Here is a 24,315-nt window from a genome sequence, read left to right as displayed (position 1 = left end):
CAAAAGACTTAAGCCTGCATCCCAACGTCAAGGGTACACTCACCTCCCAGGTATAGGGGTTTACATCTAGCAAATTCTGGCTTGTGAGGATAAGCGCTGACAACTTTCTTTTTGTTTTGTATACATATATGGGCATTTATATTGCCACGCAGCTGGTACCACATACAATATGGGATATACCGAGCGCGGGCTTATTGCCAAGCAGCTGGTACCATATATAATGTGGGATATACCGAGCGCGGGCTTGTTTTTCTCTGGTTTTGTTTCAAAATATTGCCTTTTTGTCATAGCAGCTGTCCATCAAGCCTATTTAAGGCACATATGGGTGTGGCTCACAAGCCAGCCTTTGCTAGATGTAAACCCCTATACCTGGGAGGTGAGTGCATCTGATTTTAACTGCATTTTAATGGTGTTTAAAGCATATAGGTCAGTGTAGGACCTGCATATAATGAGGTACTGTTGATGTTAGGATGCAGGCTTAAGTCTTTTGATCAAAATATGAACTAATACCTCATGTTTTCATTTTGCTAGACACACACAGATATGCAGTTTAAAGGCTAAGCGCTGACAACTGTCTTTTTGGAACTTTATATATGTCTACTGAGAAAAATGTAAAAACACATGAAAAACCACACAAGATGAGGAGGCCCAAGTATTGTCGGGGGTAGGAGACAGGTGGCAATTCAGTATCATGAAGGATTTGTAGGGTAGCGATAATGAAATCAAGGGAACCAGGTTAAAGTGAATAAAAGATTGATGTCCTCTAGAAAAGATTCATTGATCCAGGTCACCCATTGTTTACAAGTAGGTATCGGGTATTTTGCTTCCAGTTTATTTATATTGATGTAATTGCAGCAATTACTACATGGATTAATAGAGAACATTTATACCTGCCTATCTTAACATTATTGTGGCGGAGTAGATAAAAGGCCAGATCACCTTAAGTAGTGATGATCTTAATCGCATTTTGGCAGAGCGTTTGCAAACCCAGCAGATGTGGAGGAGAATGATCCTGTCACGCTGACTTATCCAACACACGAGGGGTGGTGGTGTGTAATGAGATTGATTAGTAGTGACGGGGCGTATGGGCAAAGATTTCTCAGGCAGGTATTCCAGGAAATGCTCAGGTTGAAGAGCTGAAATAGTCCTCGAGAGAAGACAATCCCATTTCATTCATTAAGTGTAGATAGACATGTCCAAATGTATGTGGACACCCCTTCTACTTAGTGTGTTTGTTCAAGTTACCCATTGCTAACAGGAGCATATAATCAAGCATACTGCCATGCCATCTCCATAGTCAAACAGCGGTAGAATGGGTCATACTGAAGAGCTCAGTGACTTTCAACGTAGCACTGTCATCAAGATGCCACACTTCCAACATGTCCGTTCATCAACTCTCTGCCCTGCTAGAGCTGCCTCGGTCAACTGTAAGTTCTGTTGTTGAGAAGTGGAAACATCTAGGAGCGAGAACAGCTCAGCCATGAAGCGTTAGACCACACAAGCTCACAGAACGGGACTATCAAGTGTTGATGAACTCGTCGTGTAAAATTGTCTGTCCTCAGCTGCAACACTCGCTACCGAGTTCAAAATTTTTCTCTGAAAGCAACATCAGAACAAGAACATTTCATCAGAGACATCATGGATTGGGTTTACATGGCCAATCAGTTGCATACAAGCTCCAGATCATCACGTGCAATGCCAACCGTTAACTGGAGTAGAGTAACACACACCGCCATTGGACTCTGGAGCTGTGAACGCCCACGTTCAGTACCACATATATGTCTATTTTCCAGAGTATCTGTCTATTGTAACGTTCTGATATTAGGATAAACATAACTGCGGTAGGGTGAGCAGTATATCTTCTCTGGGGGAGAAAGGACTGTTAATTCCAACTTGAGCCTTTGTGAATGAATAGAGGCCAAGGATCCATGTAGACATCTTCTCATAAATACCCGAGATTCTTAAAATGACCTAAGAAAACACCAATCCGTCCAATCAAATGTCTCTTCCACATTAGTAGACATCACTAATTCACTATGGAAATTTATCACAAATCGGACAGTTGTTTAAAGTTCTGGCGATACAGCCTTTGAGCTCTGTCTTTGCTCTATCAGTCTGCGGAAAGCCGTTCTGCACTGCATTCGTAAATTTACATTTTGCAGTCTGTGAATAGAGCTGGGGCAACAGAGATCGAGACATTCTGCTGTGCACTGGCATTAGGACTGGCAACAGTTAAGGCCAAATCCTGCTGGGGAAAATGCGGACATTGATGAATATTTCACGGAACAGTTTATTTTTTGTAGACAAACTGCATTATAGAAATGGCTTCTTGATTGGACCCTCTGGATAAGATATGTGGCCCCTTTACTCTTTGGAAGAGGACAATTTCCACCTTATCCAGATGTGTATATAACCTGTTGGCTATAATGTTAGCATACGTTTAAAATATAAAAAAACTAAGCATCTTAGTGGAGCAAAAGAAGGTCATTGCCTTCTTTATGTACTACTACTATACAGTCTTCTGGCAGGACAGAGCATCTTTCACCACTGAATTTGAAAGCCGTTACAGAAAGAGGGGTAGATTTGTGTCAATTAAATTTTGTAAACAAACTAGTTTGGGGCTTAAATACAGTACTTACAGCAGGTTTTCCTGCCACTAGAGCTCAAACCTCCCCATACTCTACTTTTTCAGTATGTAATACAACTAAACAGAATTGCTTTGGATAGACATTCATTGAAATGCTTTATTTTAGCAAAAAGGCAATATTAAAATGAAAGATGATTTGCAAAGGATCTTATGTAATGAGACACAACAATAAACATTGGGGTCTATTTCCTTCTTCTGTTTAGAGAATTGTTATGTATGAGATTGGTCTATATAGAAATAAAGTTTAGCCGTATACTGCTGCTTACTGATGTCATTCGTTTTATTAAGTGAAAAGTGACATCATAATTTCATAGTCCATTAGGGAGATTTAAGATTATAAGGATATTTGAGGTCCTCTTTGAGTTCAATGCCCTGGATCCTCCTATCATTATGTTGTCACAGAAGAATTCTGATAAGTTTATACCCGATAGCCGATCATACATATATATATATATATATATATACATATATATATATATATATATATATATATATATATATATATTCAATACAAAGCTTATATATGTGTCTGTCAGTATATTATTCTCCTCATTTTCCTTTGTTGTATCTATTTATTTTAGATATATTATCCTCATGACCTTACAAGATAGGAATGAGAAGCTTTTCTATCGCGTGCTGACTTCAGACATCGAGAGGTTCATGCCCATTGTGTACACCCCAACCGTGGGCCTAGCGTGCCAACAGTACGGCTTGGCTTTCCGGAGACCGCGGTGAGTTACAGTATATGTGTCTTGTAAATACAATATAACACCGTGTATCCTCTGTTACAGTCCTCAGTGGGTCGAGAGTATATTTAATGTAGCATAGTTTCCATTCCACACAGAATGCTGGAGCATATAACTGCCCATTGTAATACTGGCAGCAGATGCAGGTACCAGACACACATAACGGGGTCCTGGAGCCTCTTATCCCCAGGGTAGAGGTTTAATATATGTCACGGTTAAATCTTATTTACAAACCACTAATCGTCTTTTCAGCTGCTTGTCTACTGCTGTGATTTGTATCTACTAGACTTGTCTTTATGCCTCTAGCTATCCCAAATCATCACTGATCTCACACAGATCAAATATTAAAGGTCATACTGTGCTAGGTGATTCCATGACAGTGATTGACACATGTTAGGACTTCTATAGTAATAGACTCCTTGTTTATGTTTTAAAGCAAATCCATTATCTCACAGTGAAGGAAAACTAACTCCATTTACTAAAGGCTTCCCGTATGATTTATCTAAAGGACTTACAAAGAAATATATTTATATACAATTGTGTACAGACTTTCTGTGCATTCCATGACACTCCTACAAACAGCAGTGACATAGCCCATTGTTGTTGTTTCCAGGTAAGATGTTCTCCTCGTGTGTACTAAAAACCCCTGTTTCCCACCTGTATTTGCACCACTCCCCTCCCCTATCATTGGTAGGATTACTTTATTTGCTCATAAACATTTATTTAGAGTAGAGGATGGAGAAGGGAGTTGGAGCAATCGAAAGACACCATCCAGGAACACTTATAGCTGCCCACTAGGTGCAACCAAACCCTTTGTTTCACAATGACCTTTAAAGACCAAGTAAAACCACTAATTGACATTACTATATATCAAAGGCTGCGTATTACTAGCTCAGTAATATACATGAAATAACTGGATGCGGATATGTCCAGCTTGCAATCTTTGGTCATGTTAGGTGAGAGGTGATTATGAACAGAGCAGGCAGATTGTGACTGACACCTTTCTATACTTGCTTTGCAGAAATGCACTCTGTAGATTGTTGCTGCCCCTGTAAACGGCATCAACCAATCACAACAACTGAAATCATTGCAGTCTCAGCTCTTTGCCATATCTCGGATCCCGTTAGGCCACCGCCCTAAAGATATGGGAGGGGTTTCAGCTGTCTATGATGAAGTGGGATGGTAACATTTTACTTTTTAACAGAGCTATATTGGAATGATAGTTTAACATTGGACAATGTATTTTACTTTCATTTTTCATATCTGAAATGTAACTTTTGGGGTTAAGTGGTCATTTACATAATTGTCCACTACTTCTTGTCAAGAAGCTACAATGTTAGCAGGAAGGGGCTTTTCTGTTCGATTCAACTGAGTGACGGGCTTGTAGAACAATTTTGCACCTTGGCCAAACCATGTTGCACTGCAGGGAGGGGGGGATTTAAATTGTACAGACAGATTCAGAGCTCTATTAGTTCCATGGCTGGCGCTACCATTAAGCGAACCTAGGTGGTTGTCTAGGATGCTAATGGTTAGTGGGCTCCTAAAACACTGAATGAGTGGCATAATGTCACTCATCCAGTGATTTTATTGACCCACACGGAGCGCCAACTGCTGACTTAGAGGAGAAGCTGCGGCTCCTACAGTGTTACTCCGGTAGGGGCAGCGCATTGGCTCAGTGGTTAGCACGTCTGCCTCACAGCGATGGGGTCATGAGTTCAATTCCCAACCATGGCCTTATCTGTGTGGAGTTTGTCTGTTCTCCCCATGTTTGCGTGGGTTTCCTCCGGGTGCTCCGGTTTCCTCCCACACTCCAAAAACATACTAGTAGGTTAATTGACTGCTATTAAAATTGACCTTAGTCTCTCTCTCTGTATGGGTATGCAGAGAGAGAGAGAGCTCCAGTCTGAGTTGCTCAGGATGTTGCAGCAACCTCCCTTCTTACAAGCTATGAAGCAGGGGAAGTAGGGGCATCTCTTTTCCGAGTGGGAGGGGTGGGTTTGCCCCCCCCCCTCCTAGCCCAGGGCTTGTGCCAGCCATGGCTAGCTCAACTCTAAATTGCAGTGTAAAAATAAAGCCGTCCAGTGTTTGTGTGCTAAATGCAGCCAATATTTTGTCTGCGTGAGAAAAATAATTTGTACCCCTTGTATTGCAGCGTGGTCTGTCCAGGAGCAAATTTGCACCTCTTTTTGCTTTGCTTCTAATTGTAAATGAGGCCATAATCGCCATCTAATTCCTAACTGAATGAAGCAACAGACTTTTGACATTTGTGATTTATTCACCATGAGTCTGAAATAACGATTGGTGGTTTGTAAGTAATCCTTTCTAGTGAACTTATCCATTAGTATTTAGCCAGCATAAGAAGAATACAGTGACAAATAGATCCAATAAAGATGAATCATTCTACAGATGTCTACGACAATCCCAGAAGTATCCTGAGTTACAGCATCTGATTCTCAGGAAATTCCCCATTATAATGCAGCTGTGCAATAAAAACCAGGTTGGGTTTAAGTGAGATGAAATAGTGTTTAGATGGTCTCCCTAGGGTGAGAATACTCCACCCAGGGTGACTTCCTCCAGTTTATGGCTTCCTACTTAGTGGCCTTCCACTTTATCTAAACCTCATCCTCAAAAAGGAGCCTTAGAAGTATTTAGGTTGACCTTAAAGTTCCCAATCTTATCTCGATCCATCATCTTGGTCCCTGCCAAGTCCTCTATGTAAAAGTAAAGGCGTGAGTTACAGAGTGTCCTCTTGGAATAGAAAGGAAATGGTAATGGGCCTGGACTTCCTGCGTTATCGTTATCCTTGTTCTGCTGTTCTAAACAATATAGAGAGTTCAGATAAGGTCACACGATTGCCGACTGATTTGTTTTATACCGCTGTGCAGTTAAAGGGACTGTATCACCTTGTACAGAGCTGAGTTCACTTTCGTGCCACTGTTGCTTAAAAAGGAAAACTCCCCCAATAAAATGGTTACAAATGGAAACAAGTGACCACTTCGAGAGCAGGTATTTGGAGTTGAAATAAATAACTATTTGATCCAATACTGCATCCAAAAATGTCATAATAGTCACGTGTTTCTGAATGGTTTTACTTTTTGTTTTTCTTTTTTTTATTTTAATCATTTATTTCTTTATTTTGCATAGTATGCAGATGAGAGAGAGGAGACATTTTTAGCAGCCTTCTAGTAGTTGTAAAATTAATCACTTGCTTCTGAACCTTTGGGGGAAGAGCGATAATACACCTATGTTTACAGTCCTTTGCGAACGTGGAAAATGAAATATTCCTGTTGATCCACCTTGAACATACATAGATGTATGTCCACCTTTTGGGTTTTTGGACCTTCCCCTGTAAAATCAATCCATCCCTGCTTTTATTGGACCTACTGAAAATGTGCAGGATGGAAACCATAAATGTCAGATCAAAGTCCTACATAATACTACCCTTGGACCACCCACCCCCTTTCACACAACTGTTTGATATTTCTCCTAACATACTGCATGTTCCAGATCTGTAAAAAAAAAATTTGGTGTCTTAAATTAATCATGACCGTAAGTAGATATTAGTAGACTGTAATCTCACTTTTGTATGTTCTCACAATGGTCTCTGTAGATATCACACAAGTGCTACTAACAGGCTAATAATGACAGAATCACTGAATAATTAATATATTCTCCCGAAAAGGAAAAGTTCAAGAACCATTGTATGTAATGAAAGTTTTCCAAAGTTGATTTTCTACATAAGCCCCATATTGTCAGGGATCCATTTAAATGTTCTAACCTGGGGGCATGACCACAGCAAATTAGGGGTGGGGCAGGACTGAATGGGGAGTGGCCTAATTTAATCAGTGTCATGGTTATTTTTGTCCTCATTTTCTTACTCCCAAATGTTGCGAATGTTTGAGGGTAAAAAAAGTTTAATATATATGTGTCATTCATAAAAACTATGGAATAAAGTAAATAATTGTAAAGACGACTGCTGATTTTGCTTTACTTACTATAAATGGAGAGGTGGGCACTATTATTTCATGTTCTCACCGTCAATGCATCACCGTCATATTTTATATAGAGGTGTGCTTGACCCCACTATCTTCCTGCAGCAGTGTGACAAGAGCCTCACATCACTGTGCTGCTGGGGACCCTGCTCCTTCCATTATATAACTCTTTGACTTCCTGCTGCCTCCATTCTCCTCCTCACATTATGTCACTGCCCCTGTCACATGCAGCCCTGTCCTCACTAACACATCACTCATCTCCTGATATACTCTGTGCTGCTGGGGACCCTGCTCCTTCCACTATATAACTCTTAGTCTGTGGCTTCCTGCTGCCTCCATTCCCCTCCTCACATCATGTCACTGCCCCTGTCACATGCAGCCCTGTCCTAACTGACACATCACTCATCTCCTGATATACTCTGTGCTGCTGGGGACCCTGCTTCTTCCACTATATAACTCTCAGTCTGTGGCTTCCTGCTGCCTCCATTCCCCTCCTCACATCATGTCACTGCCCCTGTCACATGCAGCCCTGTCCTCACTAACACATCACTCACCTCCTGGTTTACTCTGTGCTGCTGGGGGACCCTGCTCCTTCCACTATATAACTCTCAGTCTGTGGCTTCCTGCTGCCTCCATTCCCCTCCTCACATCATGTCACTGCCCCTGTCACATGCAGCCCTGTCCTCACTGACACATCACTCATCTCCTCATATATTCTGTACTGGTGGAGGGACCCTGTTCCTTCCACTATATAACTTTCAGTCTGTGGCTTCCTGCTGCCTCCATTCCCCTCCTCACATCATGTCACTGCCCCTGTCACATGCAGCCCTGTCCTAACTGACACATCACTCACCTCCTGGTTTACTCTGTGCTGCTGGGGGACCCTGCTCCTTCCACTATATAACTCTCAGTCTGTGGCTTCCTGCTGCCTCCATTCCCCTCCTCACATCATGTCACTGCCCCTGTCACATGCAGCCCTGTCCTAACTGACACATCACTCACCTCCTGGTTTACTCTGTGCTGCTGGGGGACCCTGCTCCTTCCACTATATAACTCTCAGTCTGTGGCTTCCTGCTGCCTCCATTCCCCTCCTCACATCATGTCACTGCCCCTGTCACATGCAGCCCTGTCCTCACTGACACATCACTCATCTCCTCATATATTCTGTACTGGTGGAGGGACCCTGTTCCTTCCACTATATAACTTTCAGTCTGTGGCTGACGAGCTGGAGATGAAGATTGATAATAAAAGGGTCCTCTGACATAGTCAAGCATACCCTAAAAAAGAGCAAACTGCTGAAAAATTTTTTTTTTTGTGTGAGTGAATACCCCTGGACTTTTTGATTGTGCACTCTATATGCTGTGTTGTTTGTGTGCCCCTTTCCCATTATTTTACTGTGAAAATAGGTTATTGGGGAACATCGTTGGACTGGGCTAGGCAGAACGCACTAGTATGTTTAGTGACAAGCACCCTCTGTAGATTTAATAATAATATATTCTATGTAGCACATACATGTTGTCATATTTACCCAATAATAAACATGGGCTCATTTGGATAATGAGTTAGTGATATCAAAGAGTAATAAATTCTCTTTTTCCCCATGTTTTTCTTTTTAAACACACTTCGCTTTAGTTCAGTGCCCTCTGCAGCACCCTCTGGTAACGTCAAATTTGTCTGTGAACTACAAGTAGCAAAAACAAGAAAGTTACAGGGTTTAAAACGTAAATGCAATTAATATAAAAGCATTGCTGCGCTTCCCTAGACATGTGCCTTAATTGGTCTGTACAGTAAATGTACGATTCCTGATTGTAGTCACATGAAACCACAATCACAGGTACATTAATGCTGCATGTGATTGCCATAGAGCAGGAACCTGCTGTCACAAACTCACTGCTGTGTTTCTGCAGAGAATAATAAGGTCCTGACTGCAGGTCCCACTGTTTCCCACATCCAGGATTACTCCTTCCTAACGCGTCCCATAGTTCCTGTTCTAATTAAGCTTTCTGCATGGTGCACAATCAAAGCCCAGTTTGAAGTGTTCTGTCCTTCAAAGCATTCATGTTCCCTCTTTTAATGTCGTATCTCTTCTCAAAGACATCAGTGTATGGTGTTCATTACATAAAGGTGATTTATGTGCTTAATACAAATAGCCATACGCTATATTTTTGCGTTTTGTTTAACCAACAAAAGAACGCTCTTCGCTCTGTAGATTATGGGTGGTTTTATCACTTTGGGATACAGGTCTGACGTGATTATTACCATTTAAAGGAAGATGAGACCTGGTTGTTGTTGTTTTCGGAGCGGGATTATGTTAGAGCCTGTATCTCTAACACAACTGGTCAAATTATTTTATTCCTTTAACTGTCACCTGTTTCTGAAATTTAGATCCTCAAAATAACAAAAAGTACAAGCCAGGACCCAGTGGTTTGGGAGAACGTCCGTCCTGCTGCTCGTCGCAGTCCATTGATACTCCGCGGCACTACAATCGCTAAAGGAGGGTTTTATAACAGAATTAAAAAAAATATTGTCTCTCCTTTAATGAATAGATCAGCTCAGAACCAGAAAACCTAAATGCTACATTCTTATCATTTATGCGATAATTCACGGCTGTACAACTAGCGGACTCCCCGTCCCTAAAGGTTTGGGTAGATGTGTCCCCCAATCTGTTCTATCTCTTGGCATCGTTAGAAATCTCTAAAGCCTCTTGTACAACCTCCGCACTGTGATAACTGGAGTTTAGAAGTGCAGAAGGGAAAGAGAAAGAAAAGACTGATTTTGAAATTGGTGCACAAACAGTCCTATATATATATATATATATATATATATATATAAATATATAAATGCTTAGTGGCGTCTGTCTGTCTGTGTGTGTGTGGAAAAAAAAACAAGTTGCAGCGCCACCTGCTGGGCAGAGTTATACACTGACCTACTAAATTCTTAGTGTGTGTGGGAAAAAAAATTCAAAAAGGGCTGAAATTTGGTAGGGCTCAAACTCATTTTCGTGAGGTAATTTTACCTCATGAACACACATGTATAGAGGCGTGTGTGTGTGTGTGTGTGTGTGTGTGTGTGTGTGTGTGTGTGTGTGTGTAAAAACTATTTTCTCAGGAAGGTCTCATCCAATTGACCTGAAATTTGGTATACTGACATTATTTGACAAAAAAATTAGAATAGTCAAGTCAGTTAACTTCCAGCATCCCCCCTTCCCCCCGTGGGAGGGGTAGTAAAGGCTAAATTTACGAGTTGAGGGGTCAAACTCATTTTTGTGAGGTAATTTTACCTCATGAACACACATTAAAAAGGCCGCTTGCGTCGGGAACTAACGCTCTTCCGCTGAGGAGGCCTGGGCTAGGTCCAAATGCATGACAAGAACCTTTTTAAGACCTTAAGTAGCTTGATTTGACTAGAATGCATGAGTATCATGCACGGGTTAACTTGTGTGTGTGTGTGTGTGTATATATATATATATATATATATATATTAGTGTTTAACATGTTCTCAAATACTGGAATAAAATATAACTTTTATTTAACACAAAATTAAAAACAATTTAATAAGAGCAGCACAATATTTATTGTGAAAAGTGATTAGAGGTGATTCTAAAATTAGTGTGTTTCTCAAATGATCTCTCTATTTTTCATTTAGGATTGAAGTATTATTATTTAGAATTGATCAATTTGAATATCCTTCACCTTAACTGCTAGTAATAGACAGATCATATGATAGCGATCTGTTATGCCAATATCCCCATTTCACTATAGGGGGCATATTCAATTAGCTTTCCCGTTTGCGGTAACGCGCGCTATCGAGAAAAGTGCGCATATTGAGGGTAATACGGTACTGCAATAATGCAGATTTTCCTTCACAACCCTATGGCGTGTGCACGAAAATCCTTGTTATTGCGGTAACATGGATTGCCTTTGAGCCCTGTCCTGGCGCGTTACCGCGGACCGGAAACCTAATTGAATATGCACCTAGGAATGGTAAACCATTCTTATTTAATTGTCTGTTACTTAATTCTACTTGGATGTTTCTATCAAAAGACGGAGTCATTAAGAAATGTTCTACCTATCTTCTAAGTGAAGGTTAGTGTCTGCTCTAAATAAACAGCTCCATGTACAATTACTAAAGGGAGTTTGTATACTCGTTGTCTATGCCTAAATAGAGTCTAGGCAGGGTTATCCACAGTGTATCATTAATTCTCATGTTCAGTCTATCTATTTCTTCTGAAGGGTAATAGAAAGTTAGATTAAATCCTATTAGTCTTCATTATAACCCCCGTTAATTGTAATTATTCTCACGATTGGAAGGAATTGTTGAATGCACTAATAGAAGTCTTATTGTTAAGTAATGAATTCTAGGAATAGTCAACATCTCCACTTTTTCAAACCTGCAGCTCGATAAATTTACCTCTGGGTCTCCCTATATATTGGATAGGGAACAGAACATTGTCCGTTTCCCTAACATGTGACAGAGATTGACACCGGTTTGATTACCCGGTTCTTTGTATAGCTAGCAGTGATAGGGGTGAATTGCTAACTGCCAGTCCATACTTGGGGTGGGTAAGACTGATCTAAGTACTACATAATAACTAGCAGATTCAATCCTAATTATAATGTGATACAAAGTTAAAACATTGTTTGATCAGTAACACACAGCAAAAATACAGACGCGTTTCACTGTAGAGGCTTTTTCCAGGCATAAGTAGAGTTTAGCCAGCGATCACAGTGGGTAGATAAAAACAGTAATGTAATAAAGAAAATAGCAATGCAAAATTTTGAATGAATGGGATATGAGACAAAAAAAAAACCTGAGTCAACCCAAGCTGAGCGACGTCATAGTTGTCCAGTTTGGCAACACTGCGGCACTGTTGGAACGACTGGAAGAAAGTTAAACTAATTCCGCAGCGCTGTACTGAGAACTCGCTCACATCTGTCCCTGTCCTGTTGGGGCTTACAATCCAAATGACCTAACACAGATAGACAGAGAACGACAGACAGAGACGGACACACACAGACTAGGGTCAATTTGTTAGCGGCCAATTAACCTACCAGTATATTTTTGGAGTGTGGGAGGAAACCGGAGCACCCAGAGGAAACCCACGCAAACACGGGGAGATCATACAAACTCCACACAGATAAGACCATGGTCGGGAATTGAACTCATGACCCCAGTGCTGTAAGGCAGAAGTGCTAACCACTTAGCCACCGTGCTACCTTAACTTAGGTTGTCTGACAAGGTTACTGAACGGGGGCTTTCTACACTTCAATGCATTTTATTTTTCTTTTGAATATTTAGATAACCCCTAGTTACAATATCACATCCTGAGCACACTATTTCCATACATTGTTTAATGAAGTCAACAAGGATATGGAATATTGTTTTATTTCCATGACAACCCATCTGTCTCCTTTACATGATTATATTGGCATGTCCTGTTATTCTATGAAGGATTATATAAGTTTGCATGTCGATCTGGTGCTATAAATCTTTATGCTTTCATACATGTTCTGTACTGCTTAAATATCATCTGTCAGTATTTATCCTGCGCTGATAAAGTTTCGATGACACTCCAAAGAATAACACAATCGTTTGCACACACTGCAGCGCCTACGGGCTTCTCCTCTCCTAAGTAAACCTTGCACAATGCAGGCTAATTTGGAAACTAGTGGTGTTCGCTCAGGGATGCTGATTCTGAGCGCGGGATATGTTCAGCAGCCGTTATTGTCAACAAAAGCCAGTCATTCATACAGTTAGACTGGAGGAAGGATACAGGCTAAGACTATGTGGCAATCTATAGCGCTGTGTTATGCAACCTGAAACATTTCGGGGGCCAATGCAGCCCTCCAACCGTCAAGAGGGCTGCACGTTACCCTTGATCTTAGTAATAAGTTAAAATGATACATTTAATGAAAGAGAAAGACACCTATCTGTAATATTTATCTGACCAGATAGCACATTTAGGGGCATATTCAATTGTCACCGGGATTGTCGAAAATCCCGCGGTCCAGGCACGATTATCGTTATTACCGCATTAACGCGCAGATTACCGCATTAACGGTAATATTTTTTGAGCGCGAGTATTTTAGTGAACTCGCTAACAATTGAATACCCCCCTTAATGTGTTAAAAATAAAAAGTATTGTTTTATTTTATGACGCTATCCGCCATATTTATTATAGGCTGACTCTTTTAGCTTTTCCCCTGGCGCACTTTATATTGTATTTTTTGTTTTTGCTCTAGCGCTCACAAATATTGTCACCCTTTAGTAGAGTTGCGAGAGGAGTTTCTATAGCTACGCACACATTTACGTGGGTTCGAGCGCACAAGAGCTAGTTATTTATTGCCCATCTGTAATCTATCAGCAGGCATATTAAACAAATGTTACAAGCTATAACAAAGATATCTGACTATAAAGCAGGAAGGAGCATGGGAAGGCTCTGGGGGCCGCAAGGGAAGGCTTGGATGGCCGCCTGTTAGCCAGCACCACTGTTGCGGGCCCGAAACAAGCTTTAACACTTCTTGGACCCATCACCTGCTGACAATGGAGACGTTTGGAAGAAGTTTTCCACATCTAAATTACTTTAAATCATTGCTTTATACTCGTTGTTGTTGTCTGTGCTTTTCAGCCATGTATGTATATAACAGTGCAAAGTTATTTTATTTTCATTGCCTTAATTACAGCAAATTGGATGCCATTGTATACAGCAGTTTAGTGCTCATCCAAGAACACTAAAGTATAGTTCTGCCTGATTGTATAAATACAATTGCTCTGAAGAAAGACACGCCCCCCCACCCCCCAATCCATTTAGTAAACGTTGCAATAGGGCACGCTGAAGCTAATAATTGAGGTGGAACTTCCCTTTTTATAGGACAACTACGGTAAAATTGAATAACGAATAGAATTCTGACTAGAACTCTGACCACAGCTGCTGCCTAATGAAGGTTCTAATGCTGGTTATACTGAGAGTATAGGAGGTTTCAGTAAACTCTGAAGTTCATTTTTGAGCTCTTTAAAAACCCTCTTTAATTCTATGCCCATTAGTCTTCCTGTAGGAATTTTTTTTTGACTGTTTTGTGTATAAGCGTAAAATATTCAAAGTGGCCCTTTAAAGCAAAGATCTATGTGATGTAGTTTCCCTTTACAACACAAAATCTAGATGCTTCCTTTGAATCTGATGTCTAAGTTTCAATCTGAAACCTTAAATCAGTTTCCCAACAGACACGCCAATAAGTTTATGTCGGGACAACTTCCCCCGAATGTGACAGAAAGATGACAACGTGTCATAACCCATAGATTGTAAGCTTGCGAGCAGGGCCTTCTCACCTCTTTGTCTGTTTTACCCAGTTTGTTTATTAGTTTATTACGTTTGTCCCCAATTGTAAAGCGCTACGGAATATGTTGGCGCTATATAAATAAATGATGATGATGATGATGATAACCTGGCACAGACGGGAATATGATGAGAGCGTGTTGTGAATGCATCTGGTTTACAAATGAGCCCACACTGACATTACTGTACTTGTTGACCCGCTGTAGATTTGATTTTTTATTTGAAATGGGTCAGAATAACACTAGAAGAGTCTGTGTATTAGGAATATAGCTGTACTTGAATTCCACTTAAAAGCCCTGAATGTGAGCAGGGCCCTCTTACCTCTGTGTCTATAATACCCTCGTTTTATTACAGTGTTAGTTCTCATATAAATAAATGTCAAGAATAAATAATAATAGTGTGCTTAAAATATGCTTCTCCGATGGGTCCTTCATAAGTCTTCAGTTTATTTGTTTGGTGTACTGTCATCATCATCATCATCATTTATTTATATAGCGCCACTAATTCCGCAGCACTGTACAGAGAACTCACTCACATCAGTCCCCATTGGAGCTTACAGTCTAAATTCCCTAACACACACACACAGACAGACAGAGAGAGACTAGGGCCAGTTTAATATCAGTCAATTAGCCTACTAGTAAGATTTTGGAGTGCGGGAGGAAACCGGAGCACCCGGAGGAAACCCACACAAACACAGGGAGAACATGTAAACTTCACACAGATAAGGCCATGGTCGGGAATCGAACTCATGACCTCAGTGCTGTGAGGCAGACTCTCTTGCAGTGTTTACTAAATATATTGCTTGCTGAGTTGAGTCTTGCACCCCCCCGGGCTACAACTTACCAGCCCTCCCCTGCCACCAGCTAGGCAATGCCGTGAATTTCGTAGCAGGGTGCGGGGCCACGGTGACACCCACTCGTGCACTGGTCACATGATCTCCCCTCCGGGAAGTTTTAAAAGTAGGTAAGCATGATGTAGGGTGTAATCTGCCCTGTAAGAATGCACCAGTAACAATAGCATATTTAGAGTCGTGCGTATCGCTAGATGTGTTCAGCTCTGCACCTCTAGTATATATGACAGGGTTGTATCAGGCCTGCATAGTTACACCCACATACACACAATCAGGTCATAGGCACCAGAAGTGTTTAATATTTGTTTTGATAGTGAAATAAAAACCCATCTGCTATTAGGCTTGGTATAATACAGCAGATGTAATATTCCTTCTCGCATATGAATGAAAGTAGAACAAAAAGATACATGCTTGTCTGCCTAAGCAAAATGCGCTCCTGCTGTACTCTGCCTACATTAGACCGCCCCTCCCTGCCCCGTTCCATCTCTCCAATTGTAAGAAGGAGCAAGTCTTAGATGTGCGCAAGTCTGGACGCCCCCATATACGTGTGCTCTTTGCGGGCATGGACAGTGCAACTCAGCCTCAGGCCCATTGTGGCTCAGACATCTTTACGTGACCGTGTTACCCAGAATGTATCTAGAAAGAACTGTTAGACCTTATTCTGCGAATCAGATTGAGTCTGCTGCATTCTGATTCGCTACTGGGGGGGTCGATCATATACTCTACCGTCGGAAGTCTAGTCTTGCGAGAGAGGCATGGTCAAAGTTAAGCTTCGTACCGAACTATGGCGCCAGGTACGGCTAGAGCTAGCTAGCCTGCCCTGTTGCAGCCAATTCTCGCTGTCCTCCATACTGCTAATCCATGCCCTCACCATAAGTGCTGTAAAAAAATGGACTTAATGGGCATGAGGGAGGGTCGGTCCAATTGGAGTAGGGAATCTATTCATGGCGGGTCTGACTCATTGTGACATTATCTGTGGAGGATCTGGTGAAGAAGATTTAGGGGAGGGAGTATCCATGATCTTGTGGGGTATGAAAAGGGGGAGGTTGATTATAATGAAGGGGATAATTAGGTTGATGGTGAGTGCAGATGGAGAAGTAAAATGAATGGGTAATTAGATTAAAGAGGATGGAGATTCGGAGGTAAGACTTAGGGGATGGAGAATTGAGGAACATGGATAGCTGAAGATAGATCCATGGAATGGAGAAGTCAGGGGAGTATGTAGATTGAACTTGGGTATAGTTGTTGGCTGTTTGATTCTAAAATATTTGCCAAGCTCTGCTCCATATGTTCTACTGACTGTTCAGCATGACTTAAATGCTTATTAATTTACTCCTTTAATGTATTTTATTCTAATTGTCAAGTAATCAGTCATTGATTAAATGGCTGACAGTTCTCATACCCATCTTGACCCCCTCTAAGTTTGTTTGGATAAAAAGTAATCCCTTTATATATCACCCTAGCCATAGATCAGGGCTTGGAATGTACAGAAAGGGAAAGTAACGTTCAACAAAGATTCTTTGTGACCCTATAGGAAGAATGAGTCTACTGTACATTTTCTAACCAGTAAAGAATGAGAACTGACAATGACCTTCATAATTGTCATGTTTCAAGTTCTTCTCTTGTTTTGTAGCCTATATAAACGTGGCTGAAAGGAGTTTAATAACACAAATCTTATATACTTTTCCAAGAACCCATTATCATTCTATAATTAGTGGAATGTTGTTTAGATCTCCCAGAATTTGGAAACCGAAAACCTTGTCACGATGTTTTCGGAGTTTATAACACCCACCCCATGCTGCCTTTTGACAACCAAATGAAGTAAAATGAGTCTGGGAGATTATTTGTAGCATTCCTATAAATGAACGGTCATTACTTATTCACTTTCTAAGGCCCCTTAGCCAGTGTCGGCAAAAATCATGTTTTCACTGGTGGTTTTTTAACACTATTAATATCATATTCAAATACCATCATATCCATTGTTGTTTTGCGGTGTCACTAATGCCAGTGGGAACCCACCCCAATGCTTTGCCTACAGTTTAGATTAGCTTCGTAAACATTTCAATGCCGTAATTGGCTACAGGTTGGTCTATACCAGTGGTTCCCAAACTTTTTCAGTTCGCGGCCCCCTTAGAGTCTCCAAATTTTTTCAAGGCACCCCTCCAAAATAATTACTGAGCAGTCCTGTTTTAGAAGTAGTTGGGTCAAAAAATTGTAATAAGTATTTAGGTCACGACAGAAATGCTTATTTAGTTGTATGCAAAAATGCCCCTCTGCATCCAGGCACACTGCCCCCTCTGCATCCAGGCACACTGCCCCCTCTGCATCCAGGCACACTGCCCCCTCTCACGTTTCCCCCTCTGCTCTCTGTCACGCTGTCCCCTCCTCTGACCTCTGTCACGCTGACCCCCTCCTCTGCCCTCTGTCACGCTGACCCCCTCCTCTGCCCTCTGTCACGCTGTCCCACCTCCTCTGCCCTCTCTCAAGCTGCCCACCTCCTCTGCCCTCTCTCACGCTGCCCCCCTCCTCTGCCCTCTCTCACGCTGCCCCCTCTCACGCTGCCCCCTTCCTCTGCCCTCTCTCACGCTGCCCCCCTCCTCTGCCCTCTCTCACGCTGCCCCCCTCCTCTGCCCTCTCTCACGCTGCCCCCCTCCTCTGCCCTCTCTCACGCTGCCCCCCTCCTCTGCCCTCTCTCACGCTGCCCCCCTCCTCTGCCCTCTCTCACGCTGCCCCCCTCCTCTGCCCTCTCTCACGCTGCCCCCCTCCTCTGCCCTCTCTCACGCTGCCCCCCTCCTCTGCCCTCTCTCACGCTGCCCCCTTCTCTGCCCTCTGTCCCCCTCCTCTGCCCTCTGTCCCCCTCTTCTGCCCTCTGTCCCCCTCCTCTGCCCTCTGTCCCCCTCCTCTTCCCTGTGTCCCCCTCCTCTTCCCTGTGTCCCCCTCCTCTGCCCTGTGTCCACCCTCCTCTGCCATCTGTCCCCCTCCTCTGCCATCTGTCCCCCTCCTCTGCTCTCTGTCCCCCTCCTCTGCTCTCTGTCCCCCTCCTCTGCTCTCTGTCCCCCTCCTCTGCTCTCTGTCCCCCTCCTCTGCCATCTGTCCCCCTCCTCTGCTACGGTCCCTCTCATTCTGCTCTGCCCCGCGCCAGGCACCAGGCGCCAGCCATAGAAAAAAGAAAGAACACAGAAACTTGCCAATCCGCTGGGCGCCGGGACCCAGCAGCCTCCTCTCTCCCGCAGCTGTCACTGATGTCGGTTATTCAGTGACAGCTGTGGGAGAGAGGAGTCTGCTGGGTCCCGGCGCCCGGTGGATTGGTAAGTTCCTGTTTTCTTTCTTTTTTCTAGGTCTGGCCCGCGGCACCCCAGTGACAGCGCCGCGGCACACAGTTTGGGAACCGCCAGTCTATACGCTTATACTCCGGCTAATGGTCTTAATACTTCTGTGATGACTCTAAGGGGGGTATTCAATAGACCGCGATTTGTTTTTCTTTCCCGCAGAGTTAAAAAAAAAAAAAAAAAAAAAAATAAATCACAGATTTTAACTGCTACAGCGACCGTTTTTAGTTAACACAGCATTAAAACTCGTGCAATTCAATTGCAAAAGAGGGAACGCTCCCCCCTCGCGGTAATCATTGGTGTTTGGAAGCTTTTAGGGGAGTGTTTAACGCGGTCATGTATAGCACAAAAAAAGGACTGGCATACATTTTCATACATTAGATTGCATTACACAACCATTCTAGTTGATAATATCTACATTACAGTACTTTCTTTAGCATATTTTTTTGTTTGACTATTTTTTACTATAGAATCATCTATATCATGTCAAAGCACATTAGTACATACATATTTGTGCCAAAAACATACATAAATTATATTAAATTAGTGATTAAATTAGTGATTTTTATTTTTATTCTTTGTTTGTCTTTTTCATTATTTTTTCGCAAGAAAATCAACTTTTACATGTTATACATTACTGATAAACATAGTTCATCATTTTTTTTTTTCATTATTACATGATTTCAAATAGTTTTCTTAGGTTTTTTATTTTTAGCACACTCCAAAGAGGTGCGAGAGAAAAGAGCATATTGGCCTGTTTAACACGCCCCGTTAAAAAAACAATTGAATAGCTTTTAACGCGGCTGCCTCTTGCACACCCTATACTTTCAATAGACCTTCTACTGGAGCGCGAGAGGACTGTTTGCATGCAAAAAAAAAAAAGGAGCGTTAAAAATGGAATTGAATCGTGGGTAAAGTTAACCCGCTCGAAAAACGCGTTATAATAAATTAACGCGGTGTTAAAAAAAATCTCCTGGTCAATTGAATTCCCCTGTAAGGGGTATATTTACTAAACTGCGGGTTTGAAAAAGTAGGGATATTGCCTATAGCAACCAATCAGATTCTAGCTGTCATTTTGTAGAAGGTACTAAATAAATAACTAGAATCTGATTGGTTGCTACAGGCAACATCTACACTTTTTTAACCTGCAGTTTAGTAAATATATTCCTAATACTCTTATTGGCTATAGGTTGATCTAGCTCTATATAAGATTTTTGTGTGGCCCTTTTAGAATCAAAAATACACTAGACCGTTACATTCCACTGACCGTTTTTGTCTTTGGAAAGTTTTATTTTAAATTCTGCAGAATGTAATACGGGTAAGGTGTTCTTGATATATAGATGTGATCAGACGTGAGCAAAAATGTTTAAACTATTTTTCTCGTGCTGCACGTTCTCTGCGTAGAATTACCGACTCTTATGGCAACCACGCTGTGGACTGGAATGAATTGCCACTGCAAACAGCTGCAAGGGGATTTAGGGGGGGGATTAGAACCAATAGGTTTTGTCCCCATATTTGTTTACTATCATTAAGAAAACGCTATTAAAAAATGGGGCCTGATTCATCAAGGGACGTAAATGGCGATTTTGTGCGTACAATCCCGCAAAATCACTCTGATCCGGATCATACGCCACAGAACGCAGCCCCATTTAATTCATCTTCAAGCACAAAGGACTCTTACTACAGCCTCCGATTTCAGGGAGGAAACAGGGCGGGAAAGCTGCGATTACCCGCAGTCAATATACAGTAAGGGCGGCGCTAAACTCCAGCACACGCAGCAGTGTTTGATTCAAGCTCTGGGTGTATCTCAGGTACTTGTATCTCTTGCTCCAGCTACAGGTCTAGTCTAAGTGCCGATTACTACTGATGACGGCTGTGTATGATGCTAGAACATGTGTATGCAAACAGTATACCTGATTTACGTGCGTTTTATACACACGCACATTGCGCTCAGTATGTGTGCCTTGATGAAGCAGGCCCTTGATATTTAACCAAAGTGGGCAATGGGCCGTAGGAACTTCATATTAAGCGCTACGGAATATGTTGGCGCTATATAAATAAATGATGATGATGGTGATATTCACTGCATCACAGGAAAATAATTAGGTAATACTAGGAACATTTTGATATTATGATAGTTGGCTTATGCTCTCTAGTTTTTTGCTGTCAATTTATGACTAATACTAATATTAATAAGTGGGTGGGACAGATTCAGCAGACATTCTGGCAGTTAAAAAAGAGATGCCTGTCCCATTTTTTTTAATCCAATAAGTTTTATAGAAAATATTTTTATCTTTTCGGCTTATCCTGCGCTAATCAGATACTAGATGCTATTCTAAAACAATGCTATATTAATATATATATATATATATATATATATATATATATATATATATATATGTTAACCCGTGCATGATACTCATGCGTTCTATTCAAATCAAGCTACTTAAGGTCTTAAAAAGGTTCTTGTCATGCATTTGGGCCTAGCCCAGGCCTCCTCAGGGGAAGAGCGTTACTTCCCGACGCAAGCGGCCTTTTTAATGTGTGTTCATGAGGTAAAATTACCTCACGAAAATGAGTTTGACCCCTCAACTCGTAAATTTAGCCTTTACTACCCCTCCCACTGGGGGAAGGGGGGATGATGGAAGTTAACTGACTTCACTATTCTAATTTTTTTGTCAAATAATGTCAGTATACCAAATTGCAGGTCAATTGGATGAGCCCTTTCTGAGAAAATAGTTTTTTACACACACACACACACACACACACACACACACTAACACACGCCGCTAGGCTTTTACTTTTATATATTAGATAATGCTAAGAATTTAGTAGGTCAGTGTATAACTCCGCCCAGCAGGTGGCGCTGCAGCTTGTTGTTTTTTTCCACACACAGACTAACACACGCCGCTAGGCTTTTATAATATATAAATATATATATATATATATATATATATATATATATATATATATATATATATTACTGTAACCATTGTTGTAAAATGAAATGAGAAGTTAATGTGTTTCGTTCTGTTCTATTGATTGGGAATCGTTGTGTGCGCAAATCCTGTATCTCTGCTGGAACCTTTCGCTCATTTCAGGATCACCCGCTGATATCTCTTATTTTATTTGCTTATAGGGTAGCATGGCGGCACAGTGGTTAGCATTGTTGTCTTACTGGGGTCATGAGTTCGATTCCAAGCAGGGCCATATCTGCGTGGAGTTTGTATGTTCTCCCTGTGTTAGCCTCGGTATTTCTCTGGGTGCTCCGGTTTCCTCCATAAACATGCTGAGTGTGTGCGTGACTGATGTATATGATTAAATATTTTCTGTACTGCACTGCGGAATATGTTGATGCTATATAAAAGGCATGAACAACTAGTGAATCATTGGGTCTGTGGAAGGCTGATAGAGAACAGATAACTATTTCATGCAATTTATCTCTGAATGAAATTTGGGGCCAAAATAGATCCCAACTCAGATTTGCACAAACCTACCCCTCTTCAGCCTATACTATATTATGGGAATTTAGACTGTAAGCTCCAATGGGGCAGGGACAGATGTGAATGAGTTCTCTGTACAGCGCTGCGGAGTCAGTGGCGCTATATAAATAAATGATGATGATGATGATGATGATGATGATACTACACAAGTTTGAATCTGACATGACCCCTTTAGTTGTCACAAATCAGGACTGCTGGCAGGTATGACAGTTAGATTTATTTAGATTTATTCCGATAATAAAACAGAAAATGTTGCACTACTTTGCGTACCGACATCCCTGGCTGTGTGGAGAGCCAGCTCCCCATACTAGTATAAAGCTAGCTGAATGCTTTACTTAGAGACTGTTTTTCCACGGAGACTTGCCTAGAGATAAGCAACTTTCACTGCTTCCAAGAGACCTCATTGTTTACTTTTAATTATGCTGCCTAATTATCGGCCTCGTTGTCTGCCTCGTTGGGCTATGATATGAATTGTGGGAATGATAATCTCTTGTCCGCTGTTTGATTCTCTATTAAATAGCTGTTCCATTCCCATTACATAATCTCTTTCTTCTGCGTTCACAAGAAGCCGTGGAAAGATCTTCGTTGTCTGCTCAAAAGGCAACTCCATCCCGATCTCTCAAATCGCCAGCGTGTCTCTCTCTTCCCACAGTACCTTTGTATAAACAGCAGACTTTTTATTGAGAGCCTATAAAATGTCTTCATTGGTGCCAGAAAAGTACTCTAAATGTTTAAAGGGACTGTCTCCTTGAGGCCCCAGTGGAGCATCTTTTGTGATCTGTAAAACAAGCGACTTGCTACATTCGGTAATTGGAAAATCTGTGTTACACAGCGTACTATGAAATCCATTTTTTCTTTCTCTTCTATTGTAGATTGCAGGGGGGGGGGTTTGTTGTATTTTAGATTGCAAGGGGGCGGGGGTGTATTTTGGCCAACACACAATCTCTATTTTTCTGTAATCTGTTATTGATACCATAAAGTTCAATGCTTTTATTCAAGGCTTATTCCTGTAAACTGATAAAACTGTTCCATGACATTAAGGTCAACTTGGCGGTTTATCCTTTTCTGTAAAGCAAGTACATGCTAAAACTTCTCGGCCAAGGATTTTTTTCTGTATATGCTTTTAATATTTTTGTAAATATGCTCTTTTTTTATAGTGATTGTTTTCATGTTGTTTTTAAGCAATGTTTCACTAAGGTCTGAGCTCCTTTTTACATTTAGTCACGATTATACTTATTCCACGAGACTTCCGAGTTACAGGTTGGTCTCCCGGGCCCACAGGAGAGCAGGCCATTCATCCACATCCTGGATGACACCAGGAGGTCAAAGACTGAAAGTTATATAGTGGAAGGAGCAGGGTCCCCAACAGCACAGAGTATATCAGAAGATGAGTGATGTGTTACTGAGGACAGGGCTGCATGTGACAGGGGTATTGACATGATGTGAGGAGGGGAATGGAGGCAGCAGGAAGCCACAGACTGAGAGTTATATAGTGGAAGGAGCAGGGTCCTCCAGCAGCACAGAGTATATCAGGAGATGAGTGATGTGTTAGTGAGGACAGGGCTGCATGTGACAGGAGCAGTGACATGATGTGAGGAGGGGAATGGAGGCAGCGGGAAGCCACAGACTGAGAGTTATATAGTGGAAGGAGCAGGGTCCCCAGCAGCACAAAGGATTGATGTCAGGCTTCTATCACATTGATGCAGGAGGATTGTGGGTTCATCCATACCTATATATGAAATGTTTCATACATTCGGTTTGTTGCTATATATGTTTAATAGCGCATATAGACATATGTAAGTCATTCTGTAGCTCATTTCTTTGCATATTTGGATTTAGTAGCATGTATGTGCGCTGCCATATCCTGTTTTCTCTACAGGTAAAGTGTAATCTTACTGATATGGGATCATTTACT

The 24,315-nt window shown here is 41.6% G+C and overlaps 1 protein-coding gene across 2 annotated transcripts in view; it reads left to right on the top strand.

The window, feature by feature from the left end:
• The window catches only part of ME3 (malic enzyme 3), a 151,409-nt gene that overhangs the window by 47,407 nt on the left and 79,687 nt on the right, over window positions 1-24,315 (top strand). For both annotated transcript variants that reach the window (XM_075198691.1, XM_075198690.1), the window contains exon 4: window positions 3,229-3,378. In XM_075198691.1, the coding sequence (XP_075054792.1) occupies window positions 3,229-3,378 (150 nt within the window). The remainder of the gene's footprint in view (window positions 1-3,228; window positions 3,379-24,315) is intronic.

The sequence above is a fragment of the Mixophyes fleayi genome, chromosome 2 (genome assembly GCF_038048845.1).
Source record: "Mixophyes fleayi isolate aMixFle1 chromosome 2, aMixFle1.hap1, whole genome shotgun sequence".
NCBI classification, from domain to species: Eukaryota; Metazoa; Chordata; class Amphibia; order Anura; family Limnodynastidae; genus Mixophyes; species Mixophyes fleayi.
This window is presented reverse-complemented; position numbering and strand designations above follow the sequence as displayed.